Source organism: Thunnus maccoyii, chromosome 1 (genome assembly GCF_910596095.1).
Source record: "Thunnus maccoyii chromosome 1, fThuMac1.1, whole genome shotgun sequence".
Classification (NCBI taxonomy): domain Eukaryota; kingdom Metazoa; phylum Chordata; class Actinopteri; order Scombriformes; family Scombridae; genus Thunnus; species Thunnus maccoyii.
The window spans coordinates 22,489,289-22,510,889 of record NC_056533.1 but is presented as its reverse complement, the minus strand read 5'-3'; the positions used below and the strand labels follow the sequence as shown (position 1 = coordinate 22,510,889).

Below are 21,601 nucleotides of genomic sequence, written 5' to 3'. Positions count from 1 at the left end.
AGATTCATCTGGTGACCCTTTGGAAGGGCCCGACCCCTAGGTTGGGAACCACTGGACTAAACTAGCTAAGTGTATATAAAGTAGTTGAAACTAGCTCCACCTCCAGCAGCTACAACAGTAACATGCTGCTTACACACTGATGCTTCAGTATTAATAATCTAATGATGTCATATATAATAATATATCAGTCAATTAGTACTTTAATACTTTAAGTACATTTTGCTGGGTTTGTAATGCAGGACTTTTACTTGTAATGGAGTACTTTTACATTGCTGTATTGGTGCGTTTTGCACCGCTGTATAAAGCACAAGATTAGACAGAGGATGGAGAATAGATACATATTTGTAATGCAGGGTGTACAGTATTTATGGCAATGTTACTTTAAGTTATATAACAACAAAATATTTCAAATGTGAATCTTTAGGTCAGAGTTTGTGGCGTGTTGTGCATTATGCACATAAATTAGTGTTTGAGATCTGTACATCTGAAATGAGTCACTTTGGACAGTCAATGTTTGAAGTGTGAATGTGAGTGAAATCCAATCCAAAAATAGGTTTCCTATCTTTATTTACAGCATATTAGATGTACAAAACCATAAAAAATATACATACATGTATCATCTAAGACAGGTGAATAGCTCAATTCTATTTTACAAGACTTTTCATTTATTCTGACCTCTGATATCACTGTTACTCAAAAACACATCATTCCTTTGTCCTCAATTCTCAGCAGAGTGAACAGCTGTCTTTGGTTGTTGGTTCACAATTAAAAAAAACAAACAAAAAAAAGAAATTAATGCACACTGGTGTCATTTAGATGGAGCGGTTGTTGTGTCATGAATGTATAAAAAGCCACAATCCATTATTTTTGGAATCTGAAAAGGTTTTTCAGGACAGTTGCGAGCACTGAAACAGGAGCTGCAGTAATTCTATACTGTCAAACATGTAGTCGCTACCAGACATTGTAGCGTTTTTCACCTAAAACTTTTTACATCATATACAAAACATTCATTAGAATAATTGCTTTTGTGGTCCCACTACTTTCTTAGTAGTGCTAATGTTCCTTAGAAAACATTTCGTGCTATAATCATTTCTTTCATTTAGCAGTTTTTCTGTCAGTTCAACTCTACTTGTGAAAGTAGCCTATGTTAAAACTAGATACACACTCTATATACAGTATCACTGAGATTCAGTATATATTTGCTTAGCTACCGTATTTGCTTCTCATCACCACGCTACAAGCAAAAGTCTCATAATGTTAGAATGTACAGCATTTAGCAATATTCAAATACATGAATACCATTAGATGAAAATGCAGAAGACTCTTCAGCAAACAAAATCATAATTAGGCAGACCAGCACTTTGGATTTGCATCCTGAGACGGTGACTTGAAAATTTAAAGGAGGTTATAAAGTCATTACAATTCTTCTAATTAAACACATTTCCAGGCAAAGGGAAGAGATCCTGATGCCTATTTGAGGATGCTCTGCACCACTTTTCTCCCTCTTAAAGCTCCGGTTAAAAGTCCACTTCTTTGACTACTTTCTCCTCGGGGTCGGTTTTATCAGGTGTGCAGTCCACTCTCGTATCGGTCCGTGTGAAAACAGATAACTACAGAATACTCTCAAACTGGAGAGTGGATAAAACAGATACTGTGGCCAGTATCTAAGCTACTGTGTGGCAACCGGTGCATCCTAAGGACGCAGGAATCTCAGGACTTTGGAGCGCAGGAAGCGGATGAAGGATTTAGGGAACATTTCTCTTGATTCTTGTGCTGTGTAGTTGAAGAAGTTCTGTGGGTGAGCCAGCACATCAAACAATGCCTTCATGAGCTTCTTGTCCTGGTGAGAAAATGTATTATATTAATGGAAAGCACAAACAAAGCCAATGTGAGCAGCAGGCTGTATTTCTACAAGTCTCCACAAGAGGGCAGTACATGCTCAAGCATGTACTGCCCTCATAAACATATATATAATCCCTAGTGGGTTTTTTTTAAAGGACACATAAAGGAGTGGAGGGTATTATTAATCTGAATAATCAATGTTTAACACAACTTAGTACCGATTTCTGCTATTTAAATACATATTGATTCAATGTTTTTCTACTTCCATTAATATGTGCTACTCAATATAGATACAGAATGACAAGTAAAACACAGATATAGTGACAAAATTTATATGAAACATTTTTATACAGGGCAACATTTCTGACAGATTTTTCATTTCTACACGTTCCACCGGCTGGCATCATTATTAAATACGACATTTCTGGCCAACTCTGGCCAAAAGTTAAGGTAAAAAATGCAAAAATTATGCTCTTTGTTAAACATTTGTGTTGAACGGGTGTAAACTTCATACCTTCAGAATTTCCTGATGATTCTCTGAAGCATATAATCGCCCATCTCTGACTATGTCTTCTATCAACTCTTGGTAGTCCTCTGAAACAAATAAAGTCCATAAACAGCTTATTAGTGGGACAAATTTAACCAAATTTGCGTAACATACAGCAGCATCATCACATCCATAGGACAAGGCATCACATCTCTTCTTACCATCATATGTAACATATGGGACCTGGAAGCCTTTCCCACTGTTCCCCTCATTGGACCTGAACTGTATCCAAAGTCTCTTGGAGCGAGAGGTGAAGGCGATGGGGCGTTCATATGTCTGACAAGTCTCGTAGGTCGTCACGGAGTTGGAGAGCGCTGTGACATCAGAATTAAAAGGACATCCTCCATAACTAGCTTATAACAATAATGCTAGTAGTCTGCAGTAATCCTAACAACATAAATAAGCTTCTGATACACACAAACATGTTGTGCCTAAGAAATTTGTATACAGTTTTGGTCACACAGCTTGTACGCACACTTGTTGTCATCCCTTCTATAAGAGCATTGTGTTGATTTAACATTTAACTTGATTTAGCTTAACCATGATTGCTACATCCCTACCTAACCTACTTAACCTTGACGAGAAACAAAAAAAAGACAAAAAGAGAAACTTTTTCTCTTAACTTTAAAATAAATGATTAAACATGCAGAGTCCAGATTTCACTGATTATTACACACACAGCTCAGACTCACAGCTTTTTCTCATGACTAAATAGTCTCCACACTCGTCCTCAATTGGCAGGAAGATTTCTGGAACGACAATGAGGATCCTGCGTTTGGGCGGAGGGTTGATGGTCCAGGTGCATTCAATATTGGCGGGGTAATTCCCCGGGTAGTTGGGGGACTCGATGTAGCCGGTAAAATCTCCCAGCTCTCCGCCACACTGCCGGTCTTTGAAAAGACACAACTGTGTCAAACAGGCTTTTGGTTCTTGATGTAGCAATATAAATTATCCAGAACTGAATCACTAACTGCTGCCGTATTTCATTGTCTATGAGTAATATAATACACATAAATTCATCACTGTAGTACAGAAATACATACTTTTGCACTGCATGATGTTAGTGGAGCCATCAAAATCAGTGGTGGTATTTCCAGGGCAGGCGACACAGTAGTTCTGACCAAACTCTACTTGATATGTGCCCATGGGGCAGCGGATGCAGCGGTGTGTACTGGTGTTGTAGTAATGTCCCGGGGAGCACTGAACTACAGGAGTCAACGACAGTGATAGAGAGGTGTTAGTCAATATAATCCAACAAACAGTCACTGTTGGGTGAACAGTTTGAATCTCCAGTTGACTACTCCAGGCTGATTTTAATGTTTTTAAATTAAAAATGCATTGTATCTAGCAAAAACCTCCAGCCTAACCTTTAACCACCTAGCAAGAACAGGCTAACATGTAGGATGTGTATTTTTTTCAACTGACTCAAGCACCAAAATGTACAAAAACTACAGCAGCTGCAGAGGGCAGCAAACTTCCTGTCAATGCCAAAAAAATGCTCCACAGACTGTAACACTGTTGTTGACAGGTGAAAACCTTGAAAAGCTAACAAAATATCAAATTTTCTTTTGTCAACAGCCACAGTCTGTCCTTATCTAATAAGTCTGACAGGTTTTCATAAATGTTCTTAGCTCCAAAAGGACCATCTAATCCATCCATTTTGTTGAAACTTGAGAAACAGAACACTAAAGTTATGAGGGTTTTACCCGCCAACAACAATAACACAGATGACTGCCACACCTTTGGTCTCACACTCCTGAAAAGTAGTGGCGCCACTGCGCTTGGTGACCAGGTTTCCTCCGCAAGGGAAGCAGGTGGTGCGTCCCACTTCTGGCTGGTATGTTCCCAGTGGACACGGCAGGCAGGGGATGAAGCCGTCATGAGAGTACTGACCTGGCGAACACTGACCTGAACACACACAAGCATTTGGTTGAGTCAGGGTTCAAATTGCCAAAAAGTTTTCTGCCAAAAAAATCACTCTTACAAACTTTTAGGAGCAAGTTGTACAAGTTAGATTAGTTTTTATCTATGTTGCATGTGAAAAACAGAAAATGCATTCCCTTCCATTAAGACAGGAGTCTAAAGAAAGAAAATTATAGCATGTTTTATCTACAAGTGCACCACCTCTCACACTCTGTATCCCCTGGATGACTAATACAAACTGGGTGCCACTGGGAGTCTGCTGATAGCTCTCCTTGTTTAGTCTGTCAGGGGAGATGGGATCTGGGATTCAGCCACAAAGTGACTGCGATAACAGCAGCGGAGGAGACCAAAACATGATGGCTCCTTCAGCTTTTATTCAGAACTGGAGTTCACCTTTTGAATTCAAATACATCTTCAACATCTAAGCTCAAGCTTCTTTGGCTTTACACAAAGCAGAACATCTGGCAGGGAGAGATCTTTATCAAGGCACCATCGCTTCCTGTGTTGTTCATATTCACTAAACATTTATCTACATTTTGTTTCCTTCTGTGGCTTTATTGCTGTTCCTCCCCTGTGTTTATTTGTTCTAGATTTTATATTTTATTTCCCTTTAGATTATGCAGTTTCAAAGTTTGTTTTTTTATTTCCAAGCTCTTACAATATCAAAGCATGAAAGAAAACTTTTCTCAGATCTTTGATGGAATCTGTTTGTACATCCTCATTATATGATTTTGGTTGGCAGTGAATGTAGGTGAACTGTAGATGTGCTCTGTTCTTATATTATGACGCTGATTACTTCAGAGGATAAGGCAATGTTTTAAACTTTTGTAACAAATTGCCTGAAAAGACCAAAGCAACAACAAGAGCCTGTCTGTGGCACTCAGTCATTTCATTCCTACTGAAGACATTATCCTCTAAAATTGGGTGACAAATAAAAAGTTTTAGGTTTATAAAAGGCTACATAAGAATAAAAACTCCAGTTTTTAGCAAACATTACTCAAAAAAAAATAAATAGTTGTGTTATATTGAGGTCTATGGCAAAGAAAAATAAGCTATAACAGACTTTGGCTACACATAAAACCTGTTAGTAGAATCAATTCATTGTCAGTTTTCATGGGATTTGTTGGCAATAACACCAAACTTACCAGATAAAATGTAATTTTAAATGACATTTTGCAGTTAAGGCTGTGTCTTAATTCAAATATCAGTAAGTACAATGTCAAGAAAATCATTAAAAATGTCTGATTTCTGCTCTAATCATAGAGATAAAGGCAAACTACTTCATTTGAAAAATGTTCTGTCAATATTATTTCTGTGTTTGTTGTATCTGGATAGCACAGGATAATTTATGTGGGTTGTTTAACAGTGTTTTACCTCCACACTCTGATATGTTTCGAGCCCCGACCACCTTGGAGACTTCTCTTCCTTCAGGTCCAGGACAGACCTCACAAGACATCTGTCCCTCCTCGTCCTGATACGTTCCCGCCGGGCACAAAACACACCTTCCCTGATCGCCGTCGTAGTGCGTCCCAACACTGCAGCTCACTAATAGACAGGTGGGGAATGACACCAGGATAGATGAACGTTTATTTCTGCAATTACTCACTTGTAGTAAGACTCACACAAACCAAACTTCAGAAATGTTTCTACAAGGAGCTGCCAAGCTTGTGGTGGCTTCTCATATCTCTGACAGGTGATAGTTTTGTCTTAGTGCTGCGGAGAGTTCTCTAAACGTGTCTACTATTCTCTCAGAAAGACACGCTGTGAAAGTAGTTAATTCAAGCCAGTGTAATAAAACGTTCTCCTCATAAAATGAAAACAAAGAATTAATAAACACAAACTCAGTGTTGCGTCTGTATTTGTAATTTACATCACTTTAGCAGACAGATCAGTGTCTGGTGCGTCAGGTAGCGCTCTACTACAAAAACCATGAGAGGGGAGCTAGACAATGTAAAATACAGACATGAATGAATAGCGGTATGCCCTGTGGCTTCAAACAGTCCTGACCACACTGTAGATTTACACTATAAATACAGCACTTCAACTGCATGACAAGAACATAAAAGTAACCCAGACTTCATCAGCTGCCTCTCAAGTGTAATCAAACAGGACCATGTAGATACTTGGAAAAGATAAACACAGCGAAGAGTGATTTAACTGCTCAGCATCTTTTAATCATCTAATTAACTGATTCTGATCAATTTTCAAACTGATTCTGATAAAATTATCAGTCTATTAATACATTTGAGATTTTCACTTGTCTAATAATATTATTGAGAGTGAAAAAATGGACCCTGGCAGTGGGCAGATGGTGAACACAACATGACTGACAACTTTAAAAATATAATTGACCTTGATGCAGTTTATCACAGCATACAGAGGTGCAGCAAACTGTAGCAAAGCAGGTAGAAACTATAACAGCCCAGTTCAGTTCAACTATGTGGACTCAATAGGGTACAGCCTAAAAAAATACTTTTGTTTTATGATCTATTTTAGCTGATCACAAAATGCTATTGGCCATGGTATTTTCTGAATATATGGGACTACATGACAGAAATGTCAGAAAGATGGATAGATAACTACTCATAAACAGCAACGTAAAAAAACGGATCATGCTTACTGATGTGTTATTAAGTACCCATAAACCTTTCTATAACTTGCAATTACGGTAATTATTGTTAAATATATATTTTGAACTTCTAAATCAAGTTATCAGTATACAACCTCTGATAGAGAAGTAGTCATAAATATTGCTAAAGATGTCTGTAATGAATGTTGTATTCTTACTGTGAAAATTGAAAATTGAGAAAAAGACATGTTAATAATCTACAGGGTCCTCATAGACATACAGCTTAAAGAGTATGTTTCTTAATTATATCCTATTTCTTTGCCATTTTATTGGTGCACTGTCTGATTTTTGTAACTAAATGTTGTGGGGCTGTATACTAAAATGAAATAGTTTTGCTCATTACTCATGCTAGATTTAGTCCCATGACCTTAGTTGTCATAAATTTGCAAATCCAACTAAAGGGAATACTTCCACATAGGAAGCAAACGTTTTATTCAAGCTGGAGCAGTCTTAAAGGATAGGAATGAATTAGGAAATTATGGTATGGAATAATGATTACCAAAAAAAGAGAGAAGAATCAGGATTGGGATATGTTTTCTTTTTTCAATTTCAAGTGGATATTTATTGATAACAAAGGTGAGACATTTAGCTTTTAATTTGCAACAATGTTATTACTGAAAATATAACCATGTTTTCTGCCAAATTTTTACTTAAAATTAAAACAAATAACTTTACATTACAACGAGTAATCACTACAGTAACTAAACACTGTCACTCTAAAGTATTTTTTATGGATCAGCTCTGAATCATATTTTCTTTGGACCAAAGAACTGTTGCGTAATCCTATAAACAAAAACACAAACTGAGACCTTGAGGTCTGCATGATGTGTTTCACATTTCATGCGATGCACTAAACTCATACACATACAGTAAACAACTGACAGGGACACATCAAAATGTAAAAAACCACAGCGCTGAGCTGTTAAAATGCCTTTGCAAACCAAACTAATGCATCCATGAAAAAAACACTGAGACAAAAGAGCACCAAGCCTCTCTCCATAGCTGCCTTTGTGCCCTACATCTGACACGTCCCAGTACTTGATATAACATGGCTGTGCATCAGGGAATTACTTTTAATACCACCATAAGCACGCTCGCCTCTTTTAAAAGCAAACACAGAAGCTAATCAAAGAGAGCATTTCCCTCTTATCTCACAAAAGTGCAAAGGCTTGATTAAAGGGACCAAAGCACCGTTTTGCTTTGGTTCCTCCCACTCAGAGTGATGCCTGTAATTAATTTGGGAATTACTGCGTCTGTCTGATGGTCTTAAGAACTTGACTTGAAAACTGAGGCTGATCTCACACAAGAATAAATCAATGAAATCCCCGGGCCTTTAGTCCAAAATGTGCCTCGGTTGTAGCCTTTAAGCTGTAGTAGAAAACCACTATCTCTAAAAGCTTGACACACAAAAGCTTTAACGTAGATCCATTATACGTGGCTCAGCAAATTGTTAGATTTTCCTTTAAAGAAAGAAAATGTAATTCTCTCAAGAGCAGTTCATTTTTTGAAGCCTATTGTTTATTCTGAAAGACCATGAGGAGCCATCATAGCATTGTCCTCTAACAGCTTTTATTTGACAGAGGGAAGCAGTGAGAGAAGAGAGAGAGTAAGAGTGAAAGAAAAAAAAAACCTTGAAGCCTTTCAAATGCAAAGAACGCTTCTATAGAGTCCTCGAATTGATGGCCCCAAAGAGGTTTAAAAGACCTTTCACCTCTATTCAAGTCCTCAGTCTTTGCCTATTTGATGACATAGGAAAACACTACGGTATCACAGTGGTAAGGAGCTGAACCCAATAAAAGGGGTCAGGTTTCTGAATCCCCCCATTCTGCTTGGCCCAATCGCTGCTTGCGCCCATCAAGCAGAGGCCCAAACAGCTGATGCTAATTGATTCCCATGGTGTGGCTGAAGTCAATTCTCTTTAGCAGTTTAGTGGCTGGGGGTCATGCAAAGTGGCCCCAGCTGGGGGGCAGGGGGGACGCAGCACTCAAACTGCCAGCTTGAATCAACAGCACTTCCTAAACATCTTCAATGTTAAAACAAACATGCAAACAAGTTGACTACAACGGTCAAATAGATGCGAACGCGTGGACGCGCACTAGTCACAGCAACCCTGGAACTTTTTAATTGTTGACCTGCTCACACTTGTTCACACAGTCACATGCTGACAATGTTAAGCTAAAAAGTTACAAAAAAAACAACTGAATGACAAAAGAGTTGCATAATTAATAAACTAAATGATCCATAACAGGTATTTAACCAGAATCAATGACCAGGAATATAAAGAAATTCAACCAGTAACCTGAACGCATCACAGAATGAGAGTAGAAATGCTTAAAAGGGTGCACAGAAGTGAAAGCACATTTCTCCAAATGCATAGGAGGCTGCGTTGTCGTGGAGGGATACACTCCCTCTGAGGCAGTGAGAACAAGACTCAAATGGGGTTTTCAATGGAGTGGGCAAACTGAAAAGGACTAAACTGCACTCAGAGCTAAGCCAGGGCGGGAGATGGGGGAGGAGGGGAAAATATAGCTCCTTTAAAGAGCTGGAGTTTAAGAATGCCTTTCAGCCCCCCCCCACCCCTCTCTCTCCTCTCCCAAATTACATGTCTACACCCCTGCCATGGCCAATAGACTGCTTAATGTTGACCTGAAAGTGTAGTGGGGGAGTTAAGGAATCAAGACACTTAACACTGAGAGATAAAAATTGTGAACTGGGACTGTTTATGTTTGTATCATGTCAGCTCAGCTTAACAGCAGAAATAACTTAAATGTTAATGTGGAGGCCGAAAAAACATAGTGATACAGGGAGATATGTGCAACACAAAGCAGATGGATTCTGAGACATTTTTAAACAAACATCTTCGGAAACTGCAGCGTAACTGAGTTGTTTTGGTATCCAATAAAAATGAACAAACCTAGAGAGGAAGAATAACACCACCATCAGCCCCATCCTTCAGTGGAGGATGGTGGTTTAAAAGGGGAAAACAAAAAACACTTGAAGAGTTGTGTGAGGTTTACTTAAGATCTTGAGATTAGGCCTACATCAGATTCCAACATCTTCAACACTGGTGGTAGACATGTGCGTATATCGAACAAAAATGCATACCATTTGAACAAATATTTAGACATTTCAACAGAGGAAAGGCACCAGTTTCATGTAGCAGGCAGCAAACTTACTGTGAGGCCCGAAACTAGGGGCGCACAGTTGCAACAGCCAGAGAAAACACATGCCAGCCTTCAGCTCAGTAACACTGACAGTGTGCGGTCTTACTTAATGAACATTTGCTCCATTGCAGGTTGTATATAAAACTCAAACGAGAGGCAACAGCTACCACAGGACCTGCCATCAGCCCTCATGTTACACTCTTATCACAGAGAGATGCTGGAAGATCTCACAGCTTAGAGGGCCAACAACAGTCTCTCTGTTCTTCCAAGTGAGCTCTCTCTCCCCTCCAACTAGCTCATTACAGCATGTCTGCAAACCAAATATGGCACTCATCTGGCCAACACCTGCTCCAAATCCAATCATTAAACCAGCTTGTCTAAATATATCTCACTGGCATGGATTATTTCAATTACTTAAAGACATGACTATGAGTCTACTGTGTGTATAGGCCTAGTCAGAGCCATTGCTGCCTTTTTGTTTGACAACAGTGTCTGGATCTGTGCTCTTGAGAGATGAAAAACATCAACATTTCCAATAGAGGTGATGTCTGGCTGGAGGGTGCATGTCCTGACCTTTATCATGGTTTCTGCATTGGATAACAGGTAAATACAAAAGCCAAACTCACCACACTTCCTGCCCACCAGCACCTGACCCGCCACACAGTGGCCTGGCAGTTCTGCCGGCTGACCCAGACTCTTGGCGAGCTCGTAGTCGGAGCCGGCAAAGTGGAGGTGGAACTGTTCCCGGTTGATGGACTTCCTCAGGGTCCTGATGGTCTTCCTGAGCCTCTTCTCTGACCGTCGACGCACACAATTCAGGTCACAGCTCTCTGCTGAGAGAAGCACTAGATACCACAACTGCCTCCAGAGAAAATATAATCTTGTACACCTGTAGTACATTCATGTCTGGATGCTCACATGCTGATCTAGGCATGCACATAAACAAACGCACCATCAAGTCATGGAAAGAACAATCTTGGCCACCATTTGTAAAGAATTCAAATTAAAAAAACAAAAACACCTCAACCCTGTGCCCCAAACTAGAGCCCACCACCACCATCGCCAAGTCAAAACAGGAGATACTTTAACGGTTTGGTTTGTTAAGTGACAGAAAGCGCTGAAAGAAATAGGGGGAGAACAAGAAGCAGAGGTTGCAGGCAGGCAGGCAGGCAGGAAGCACAGAGAGACCAACCTGTTACCTCCTCTAGGTTCACATCCAGCTCAAACTCAGCTGTGATGGAGGAGCCGTCCTCCTCTCCTGCTCTCCTGCCGTGGCGGCTGCGTGGACGCTGCCCGGAGGGGGTGCAGCGGAGGCTCACGTAGCTGAATTGGACATTTTCAGTGAAGAGGAACCTGCTATCTGTGGACATGGGAGACAACCACCCCCCGACGACCACATCACATCCAGCAGACACACACATACAACACAAACAATCGCATAATTGTTAAAGAAAATCACAGCTAGCATAACAGCAAAGTAACAATAAACTAATTTAATGTTGATAATAATGCCACTCCATACACAGATTGTTTAAAACAGCCCTTGTACGCAGTTAATATGATCATCTTTGTGCATGTAGACTGGAAAATGGAAAAGAATGGGATGTCACTGTGACAATTTCCTTTATTTGAAACAATTATGTGCCCTTTCAGTGGATGTGAGGGATGTAAAAGACCATGCCGAAACCCTCTGGAGAAGCAAAATAATCCTACAATCGGAAACTCATTTGATTGATGGCTAGGTCAGACCCAACTGAAAAGCATGCTATGGCTAATTACATCCTCCCCTGTCACTGCCAGACAAAGTGCTGCCCTGAGACGTTCAAGACACTGAAAACCACATCACTTTCCCCACAAACTTCTTTCACATTTGCCTTTGGTTTTTTGGTTTACTTTGAAGGAGCCTTCAGGTCTGCTTTATCTTCTCAAGATTGTGGCTTGAGATGCTGGCAGTTTTCGGTAAACCCAAAATGTTTTCTAACCAGTGACATGAAGGAACTATAATTTTAATCTTTGTCTATCTGTAATCTAAGTCTTGTATTTTGAGGAACTGTTAGGCTTGTTGTGTGGCAACCTCTGTACCTGAGCGTGCTGAGTTCAAGCTCTCCTTGAGTCTGTCTTGACTCCGTTTTAAGTTGCACTTTGTAGTGCCAGACTTGAAAGTGGCTGTGGTCTTAATGCGTGGAACACTGGACATTTCTGGACCTGCAAGACAGAGGAACAAAGAAATCTCATCATTTTGATCAACTTAAACACCAACTGAAAACAATCAAAGTGCGAGTTGTTCTTGAGTTGCTGTTTTGTGTGGCAGAGAGGAAAGAGAGAAGCTGATGTAAATCTGTGATCTTTTGTACTTGCCTAAGCAATGCGAGCCACTGTTGTTCTTTTGTGCGTCAGCCAAGCAGGGCAAAGGCATTCCACAGGTCACAGTGTAGGAATCCTCCGTCCCTGAAAACACACAAGAGGCCGTGACACAGAGACCAACACAGACAAAAGTTTGGGCCACAAAAGCCAAGTCGGTGAGAGCAAACAGGCAGCATGTAGGAACATGAAGCGTTGCTCTGCAGAAGGATGTTGACGACTATTCACACAACTAGACCTTGAGCAGGTTGACTTACTGACTAATTATGTGTCCATTAGTATGTTTTAATTCTGCTCGTCATTCAGTACTGTGGCGAGCTGTGTTTCCTAAACACAGTTATAGCTGTGTCCCCTGGAACCTGTAATTTAGGTCTTGCTTGCTTTCATGACCAAAATGTAATGATGTGCTTGACTGAGGTGTATCATGTCATGTCAACTGATTGGATCAGACGTGTTGCAATGAAGAAGTGACTGTTCTGACTATTCAACCAACATAATGACCCAAATGTAGTTTATTTACCCTTTACAATGTTTCAAACTTATATGCTGGCAAACAATCATCAAACAATATCCAAATTTAAGTGTACACCAACTTTTATCAAATAGAAATTTAGCACTGGTGGCTAAACTTGGTGCTTTACTCAACACTTTCTACAGCTGCTCCACCTCCATCTCTTCACTTCATGCCTGCTATTAGACTATGTTGAATGAATGATTAGATTTTGGTGTTTAACCATCAAAATGTTAGTCATTACTATGCACTTGATGTTGCCTTTTATGCTGCCTCAGAACTGCAGCAACATAAAAGGTGCTGTAAATGGAGGAATGATGAAAGCTGTCAATGTGAAACAGCTGCAGGAAGTTTTGAGTAGGCCACAAAGGGTAGCCATTAAGGACTAAATTGTTGTTTAATTACATAGACGCGGACCTTTTTCTGCGCTTTTTTTATCCGCAGAATCTGCATGTTTCTGTTTGAAATATTGTAAGGATTAAGAAAACTTCATTACAGGTCTGATGAAGTGCACCATATGAAAGCAGAACAGTGAGAACATAATGATGCTTTCATCTGTTTGATAATTAATAAGAGCAGCAACATAGGCAGGAGTGTAACAAAACTGACAGTGACTTATGTTATGCAAGAGCTATTGTATGAACAGTAGTTTTGTTAGTTTTAGTTAGAAATATGCTCATTGGACAGTTTCTCGTCACAGCAGGTACAGCACAGCCAAAGCCTGCTATGTGAACATCTGGCTTAAGCAACTCACCACTGCTGAAATGAACTTGGGACTGGCATGTCAGGAAGCAGCGGTCCCCTCCCTCCTGCTTACTACAGTTCAAGGTAGGTTTAGAGGGGGGTTTTGCAGGTGGTAAACCCCCAGCCTCTAGATAGAAACCACAATAAAACTCCAAGGTAAAAAAGAAAAACTTTTGACTGTAACAGGGAGGAAGAGGTGGCACAGAAAGAACAACGACAAACAAGTTCAACATCTTGACAGCAACAACCACACTGTAGAATTTTGAATATTTTTCTCAAGCACAAGAAAAACCAAGTGACAGAGAATTAAAGAGAAAAAGAGAACAGAATTCAAAGTATCTCCTGTTTTTGTCCCCCAGGTTTTAGTCCAAAATGTGAATGTCATATACGTTTTCGTCACACAATTTCCAAAGAGACAGCCTCTCATACAGAGGAGGCACTGGCTTACCAATACAGTCCTTTTTGTTCCAGTGTAGCTTATAACCAAGATGGCAAAAGCATTCAAATCCACCCATGGTGTTCTCACAACCCTGCTCACAACCGCCGTTGTTCACACTGCATTCATTTATATCTGAGACCAAAGAGGAAAATCATTATTAGAATTACAGGTTATGTTTTTTCCAGAACATCAATGGACAGGTTCCCATTTTGGTAACACATCTCTCATGTGTTACCCTCGAGTTGTTACTGTATGTGTAGCCCCCCCCCCCCCCACCCAACTTTGTCTCACCTCCGCAATGGGCCAGTCCATACATGGTGTAGCCTTTGTTGCACAGACATTGAAAACCACCGGGAGAGTTCACACACGTGTGATCACATGTCCGCTCAAAAAAACACTCATCTATATCTGTAATCAAAATCACACAGATGACATAATAGCAGGGCAGTCAGTCGCAATCTTCATCAGGAGGGATTTCCCACCCACAGACACACATTTACATTTGATCCTGAATCCTCCCATTAAATGAAATGCAATGTTGTGTGTGTTACATTAGGGAAGAGAGTATGAACTTATGAAAGTAATTACAGGTAAAAAAGAAGGCAGCGAGACGCCTTACAGTTTATTGCAGTTGCATCAGGTCAGCATCATTGAAGGAACAGACCCTGATCCATTACCAAATATCAAAACACAGGAATGGAAGCTGCAATCACTCTCACATTGATTGACAGATCTTTAATGTTTTATGATGTTTTAAAGGTTTGATTAAATCTGCATTAAAACCAACTTATATTCCAATCACTTGAAAAACAAACAAAAGCCTGACTTTTGCATGTTTACTATCTATAGGTCAAACTCTATAATTATACATGTGAATATACTTTAATTTACATGATCAAAAATGATGGATTGGGCCCTTTGGAATAAAAAAAAATCACAAGAAATGATATACATTGGAACGATGGATGTCCCAAATGTCTCCTACTGACATGCCACTCTGACTTATGCATCACAACTTTGTCAAAATCTATGTCGACTGTCCATAGTTTGAGGAAAACAGTCAGAAGCTGTTTCTACCTTGACAAGAACGTTCATCTGTCAGCAGCTTGAAACCTTTTCTGCAATTGCACTCAAAGCTGCCAATGGTGTTCCTGCAGAAGTGTTCGCAACCGCCGTTATGAAGCTCACACTCATCGATATCTGTGGGAAAGAGGTGATAGTCTGGCATCACTTTAACAGGACTTCCTACACAAATGCACAAATCATGCTCCTCTCTTGGAGGTTTTCAGTGGACTTAGCAGTCTAACCTTTGCACGTTTTCCCATCCGGCTGTAGTGTGAAGCCGATAGGGCAGCTGCAGCGCACGCCTGTGGATGTGTCTTTACAAGTGCAGTCACACCCCCCATTGTTCACAGCACAGGTCTCTGAAATTACAGCATACAATGTGAATGTATATGAAAGACCTTTCTTCATGTGAAAGACGTTATTCCACAGGATACCGGATTCTCGGTATAAAACAGAACATTGAATTTCTGAGCATCTAGCTTGCAAAACACCTGGACTGTAGAGATGATGTAATACTACTCTACATTATAGACATTTTGCATTATTAGTTTAAGTTCTTGGAACATTTGAAGCTGTGAAAAATATAGAATTCATATTATTAAGCATTTATAATTGCTCGTAGATACAGACAAATGAGGACTGTTTGGAAGGATAACTTGTACATAACACCATACACTGGCTTACTGTAACAACATGTATTATTTATAACACAAGACCAGACTCCCAGAGCTCATGTTCTAGCCATGTACTTGGTAAAGTGCTGAAAATATAAAGATTTATATGTATAGAGTGACCCAAAATCACACAACTGATAAATACTAACTATACAAGAAAAGATTCACACTCTACCCTTCCCAAATGGAAGGAAAATGTGAAATGTACCACATTGTCACAAATGCATATTTTTCCGGGGGGAAGCTGGGGGCGAGAGAGCGAGCGCGTAGTCATTTCACAGTTTGCTCAAAAGACTGAGGAATGCGTTGGTTTACTAGACATTACTCCTCTCCCCTGGTTAACACCCCTGAGTGGTTCCTGGCAGCTCAACATGCGGTCACGTACAGCACAAAATTGGGCTGTTAGCCTCATTTGGTTTCAGTTTATCTGGCGCAGGAAGAAAATGAATTTAGGAGTGTACTTCTCACCCATTAAGAGTCTCCGTTTGACCCGTTTGTCCACCTCAGTAAAGGATGTGGCATTATGGTCTGAGGCTTCGGTGGTGGCTTCATCTCGCTCTGTGACCCAAAACAAATCAAAAATACAATAAAAAAATGGTACATAAAGTCACCACATTTACAACATAACACAAGCGCTGTGACTTTCCTGTTCACTCTCAGGAAGTCGTCTTAAGGTGAGCACCTCTGGGTGTTTGTGGTGGTCACCTTTCAGTAACCAGATGCATGTTTACACTTGTGATATTCAACTTGTAGTGGCTTGGTGTTTGTCAGATAACAGCAGCACATCAGGAAAGTGAATCTGGAGACAACCCTGCAGTGATACGCCTGGACCTCACACACGCTGGTGCTGCAGAGAACAATATTACCTGATATCTGAAGGCTGATCCTTATCCTTCATAACGATTGTAAGGAAAAATGTACTCTGCATAACAGAAGAACTGACACACAGAGATGTTTCCAGTTACTGTGTTTTCATTCATTCATCAAGATAACAGATGCTTTACTAAAGAAACGAAGTTTGCTGGCCCTGGAGTACGCACTTAAGTTTTTGTTCTATTTTGATTTTAAGAACAATTCATTCTGAGAAACAAGAACCCAAAACATAAACAGAATCACACCTCTGTCATCCAGTTTTATTTATATATGTATGAATACAACCAGCCAACACTGTCAGATTATTGCTGACAAGATACACTGAAAAATGACTTTAACAACCAGTTTTAACATCCAGTTTTCCCCTTTTGTTTTCCCTTAAGTAGCTTTAAGGTTGTAAAACATAATCTTCTGCATTGTCTGATAGAATTCAGGTACAGTATAATCTGTATCAGCTTGCTTCAGCTCTTAATTTAAGTTATAGGATGTTTACACTGAGTGAAACATTCAAACCAAAGATACCCTTCCATTTATTTATATTCTGGTGGTCTTCAACATTATTTTTATACACATTTCCCAAAAATGTATCCTGACATATTTTGTCTATTTGGAAACTTTTGAAACTCCCCTAGAATCTAAAATAAAATTCTGCAACTTTTAGCAATGTTTTTATAGATATAGCATAGTACGATGTGCAACGACTGACCTACTGGCAGGTCAGTGGGGTTTAAGAGGTTAAGACAATATGGCCACATCCTCCACAGGATTAAGATGTGACTTTAAAGGACAGTTTTGAAAATGGATGTGAGAATATTAGAGAAGACAGAATTGACAGACTACATACAGAACTTTGACAGCAGCATTATGTTTTACATGTTTTTACATTGCCGGTGTTGAGCAACTAACAGTGTCCTTACCTACACACGACCTCCTGTCAGGTTGCAGGGTGTACCTGACGTGACACTTGCATATGGGACCATTCTCTGTGTCCTCGCAGGTGTGCTGGCAGCCCCCGTTGCCGTGGTTACACGTTACTGCCGGGTCAACAACATGCAACTATGAGCCAAACAGTCAGTGCAACATTTGAAGCCATCTGTGTGTGCTTGTGTGTGTGTAGGCAGGTGTGTGGTGTAAAGTTAGCTTCATGCCGTTGAGCACATACAGATGCAGCCTCTCTGGTTCCTGGCCAGCTCGAACCCTGGACGACACTCACAGGCAACGCCCCCCTTGGGTGTCTCTTTGCAGATGTGGGCACAGCCGTGCTCCTTATTCATACAGTTGAGGCCCTCTGGGATAGAGAGAGGTACACAATGAAGCTCTCCTACAGTGACTGACCGGCTACACACAAAGGCACTCATACTGAGAGATTAGTCTGGCCAACCTCAAAGACACTGATTGTTCTCACGCTTTACACAATCCAAAAACATCAACCACTGTGTTATTTCTAACACCTCTAGAAAGAAAAGGAAATATCGCAGAAGTTGTCTAAAAGCTCATCTCTTGAAAACAACAGAAACAGTCCTTGCGTCTATCACATCCTCAATAATGCTTTGAGCTAGAAAATGAGACATGTAGCACCATTTATATAGATGGGTCACAGCTGACTGGATCAGCCCGCAGGATTTAAAAGGGTTGTCAAGACCCGATGAAGTGGAAAGCACTTGCATTTTAGTTCAGTTCAGTCAAGAAGACAAAACAAAGGCACTTCAGTCTAATCTGTGACACAGACCACATAGACCCGAGTGTTGCAGTTATTAACTTATTTTGTTCTCCGGGACACACAGATCCTTTTCCCACAGCATGTTGCTGCTGCAGATAAAAGCTCAGAGACGGGAGCCAGCTTGAAGCTGTCAGCCCTCATTGTGCCGTCAATCTTAGATTTGTATGAGAATGTTGTAGAATTTGCTACATACGGCGTGACTGAATTAGCACATACAAGCATACACAAAAACACACACATGATAAATAAACTATAATTTACAAATAATAAACTCAAAATGGACAAGGCACCGTTGAAAATTTCACTTACTGCAGATCTTTTAAAACAGCGATTTAATGCTGTTGGAGTTGCCACAAAACTCTCTTCAATTGTACTTCACGCTCATCTGTGCTGTCAAGCTAGGAGATACAGGCACGGCTGCTGTTTACAGAACAAGTGTGCCTGTCGTACACTCACCCACAGAGCGGTGGATGCATGTGTGCTGGTTGTCGCTGAGGAAGAAGCCCTCTTTGCAGCGGCACTCATAGCTGCCCATGGTATTGACACAAGTGTGTTGGCACCCTCCATTGTTGAACTTGCATTCATCCACATCTGCAGGATATCACATTGATTTCATTAATGAATAGTGTTTACGCTACTATGAAGAGTTTTTTTTTTTATTCAAAACTGAGCTTGTCACTTATTTAAATCAAATAAGGCAGTTTTGTCTGTGTTTACAAACATTGCAAGTATAAATAAAGCTTTTCTAGTCAAATTTCAAACAAATATTTATCAGTCTTTTAAATGATTGCATGAACAAAACCAGAACTGTGCATATTGGGCAACATTTTTGCAAATTTACAAGAGAGGGCTCAAGAAAATAACTCTGAGTTAGTGTGAGAAACTTCACATGCAGCCAACACAAAGTGTTAACTCTGCCAACAGGTTTGATGATTCAAGCTCTCTGTCTCACACAAAAAAGGCGTTTACTTTAGTGGTGTAAAACTGATCTTACCTAGACAGTTATGTCCATCGTGTGCCAAATTGAATCCGTCATAGCAAGTGCAGCGATAATTGCCTGGTATGTTGTTGCATTCGTGTACGCAGCCACCATTGTACTCCAAGTCACATTCATCTATATCTGAGAAGTAAACACCACATAAATCAATGTTCACCTACTGAGAAACAGGTTTAAAGAACAAGAACTTGAGTGCAATAGAAAGATATATAGTGTATATTTTAAATATAATAAATGGGTACCAGTATCATAGCAAATTGTGTGCCAATATATGTATTAAGAATTGATACATACAGATTAAAAAAAAGAGTATGATATGGCAATTACAAACATGCAGTCTGTTTTACAGACATAAAACTATCCAAAAGGCCACTCAGCATTAAAATATGTGACTAAACATCCAAACTCAGTGATCCCAGCTTGACAATTAAATATTGGTGTTTGGTAACCAGATATGAATGTGAAGCAAACAGATCGACAAAAAGGAGTTCACAATTACCTTCACAGTGTTTCCCATCTCCTTTAAAGCCTGCTTTACACGTGCACTTGTAAGAGCCTTGGGTAGTCTGACAAATAGCATCAATGTGACAGCCATCACTTCCCTCGGCACAAGGATCTGCTGGAAGCCATATAGGTCTAATAGGTTATGACTGCTTAAACACTTCAAATATGACATTTAATATGTATTATTTAAAATAACGTTGTCATATTTTACAAGCGTATGCTAAAACCATCAGGTAAGACAACTAGGATTTTACTGACAAAATCCGACTAAAACATAAACTATCTTAATAATAACAGCAGCCCACAAGCAAATTGAAAACTAATCTTAGACTGAATGAATAAGTTACGGACAAAACAAACTTGTATTATAAACTCATGCGTACAGGGAGCACATCAATTCCTACAGCAACAATGGTACTGAAATGGTAATTTCAGTTTTTTATACAGCCACACATTTAAAAACTAAAAGAAAATGTTTAAGTCATCGCAGTGGAAACAACAAGAGCGCACTCCTGAAAGCGTGCGTAAAGTCTCCACGGCTGGAAAACACAACACACATACACATGCACACACACACACACACACACACACACACACACACATACACACACACACACACACACACACACACATACACACATTATAGTCCCACCTCGAATCTCTGGAAGCGCTGCGCTTTGGCGACTATTTAACAAGAGCAAAAACAAACAAAAGTCCCTTGCAGCCCAAATAGCTCCCATGGTGATATGATCCAAGTTTAGAGGTCTTCTCAAAAGGACGCGTACGCACTGAAGTCGTGACCGAGCGTCCGCCTCATTTTCATTCTAGCCTGTCAATCTGCTTCACAAGGGGCTTTTGAAAAGAGAAAGGAGTGAGTAATAGTGTGTGTGTGTGTGTGTGTGTGTGTGTGTGTGTGTGTGTGTGTGTGTGTGTGTGTGTGTGTACGTGTGCGTGCACGTGTGTATGTGTGTGTGTGTGATTGAGAGAGCGCGTGCACGAGAAAGTGAAAAACCCGCTTTTTGAAGCAGAGCTGCGTCAAGTCATTGTGATCGCCAGTGACGCAACGGAAGTAGCGAGACTTTACGTAAAACACGTAACAATGTCTATGCGCGTAAGAGGCTTTTATTCTGAAAGCCATGACCACACTTCCTTTTCACGTATCGATAACTTGACCTGTTTTAGTTCTTTAAAAGTCTGTAAACACGGCATTTGGTGTCTGTCTTAGAAAGATAAACTAATGAAATAAAAAAGAACGCATACATATAATACAGCCATATAATCTAAGGGATTTCCGTCAGTGACGGTTGGTTAGCCAATTTAGCTACCTACCAAAAGCTAGCTGTTAGTCCTGAAAGATTTGATTTGTGGTAGGTCGCTCGACACTTTTAATAGGACTGAGTGTCGCTCAACAGAAATTAAAGAGTCGCACGACGTTTCCAATTTACGCCTTGGCTAAAGGTTTCGGTCGTCTCCATGGTAACCACACGCTACCGTCCAGCCGGCTTGTTTAGTTACATTACATCATCCCGACCGGGACTAATTAAAGAAGACCGTTACAAGTTATCTAAAGTTACCTTACAGACTAAAATATGAATAAGGAAGATCAAT

General features: G+C 40.1%; 1 protein-coding gene across 5 annotated transcripts; it reads right to left on the bottom strand.

Annotated features, from left to right (window-relative positions):
- Nucleotides 1-553: 553 nt before the first annotated feature.
- Nucleotides 554-21,309, bottom strand: scube2 (signal peptide, CUB domain, EGF-like 2). 5 transcript variants are annotated; one of them, XM_042416982.1, is made up of 23 exons: nt 20,646-21,309; nt 19,989-20,108; nt 19,487-19,612; nt 18,949-19,083; nt 17,935-18,060; nt 17,690-17,806; nt 16,368-16,457; nt 15,468-15,584; nt 15,238-15,360; nt 14,452-14,568; nt 14,170-14,292; nt 13,732-13,848; nt 12,464-12,553; nt 12,188-12,310; nt 11,298-11,465; nt 10,732-10,938; nt 5,687-5,857; nt 4,130-4,297; nt 3,433-3,594; nt 3,082-3,279; nt 2,551-2,703; nt 2,357-2,436; nt 554-1,840 (listed from the first exon to the last, which is right to left on the bottom strand). In XM_042416982.1, the coding sequence occupies exons 1-23, from the start codon at nt 20,731-20,733 to the stop codon at nt 1,694-1,696; spliced, it is 3,066 nt and encodes a 1,021-aa protein (XP_042272916.1). In that variant the 5' UTR covers nt 20,734-21,309; the 3' UTR covers nt 554-1,693. The 5 variants fall into 5 exon arrangements, with proteins under 5 accessions (XP_042272916.1, XP_042272931.1, XP_042272922.1 ...); XM_042416997.1 differs by having other exon boundaries at nt 10,732-10,935; XM_042416988.1 differs by having other exon boundaries at nt 19,989-20,105.
- Nucleotides 21,310-21,601: the final 292 nt, after the last annotated feature.

What these genes read in the sequence shown, in the direction of transcription:
- scube2 (XM_042416982.1), bottom strand. Translation starts at nt 20,733, where the DNA reads ATGGGAGCTATTTGGGCTGCAAGGGACTTTTGTTTGTTTTTGCTCTTG. An exon ending in TGACAGGAGGTCGTGTGTAG is followed by an intron (nt 16,458 to 17,689) that starts GTAAGGACACTG and finishes TTTGGGTCACAG; the next exon opens with AGCGAGATGAAGCCACCACC. An exon ending in ATCATCAGGAAATTCTGAAG is followed by an intron (nt 1,841 to 2,356) that starts GTATGAAGTTTA and finishes TTTTCTCACCAG; the next exon opens with GACAAGAAGCTCATGAAGGC.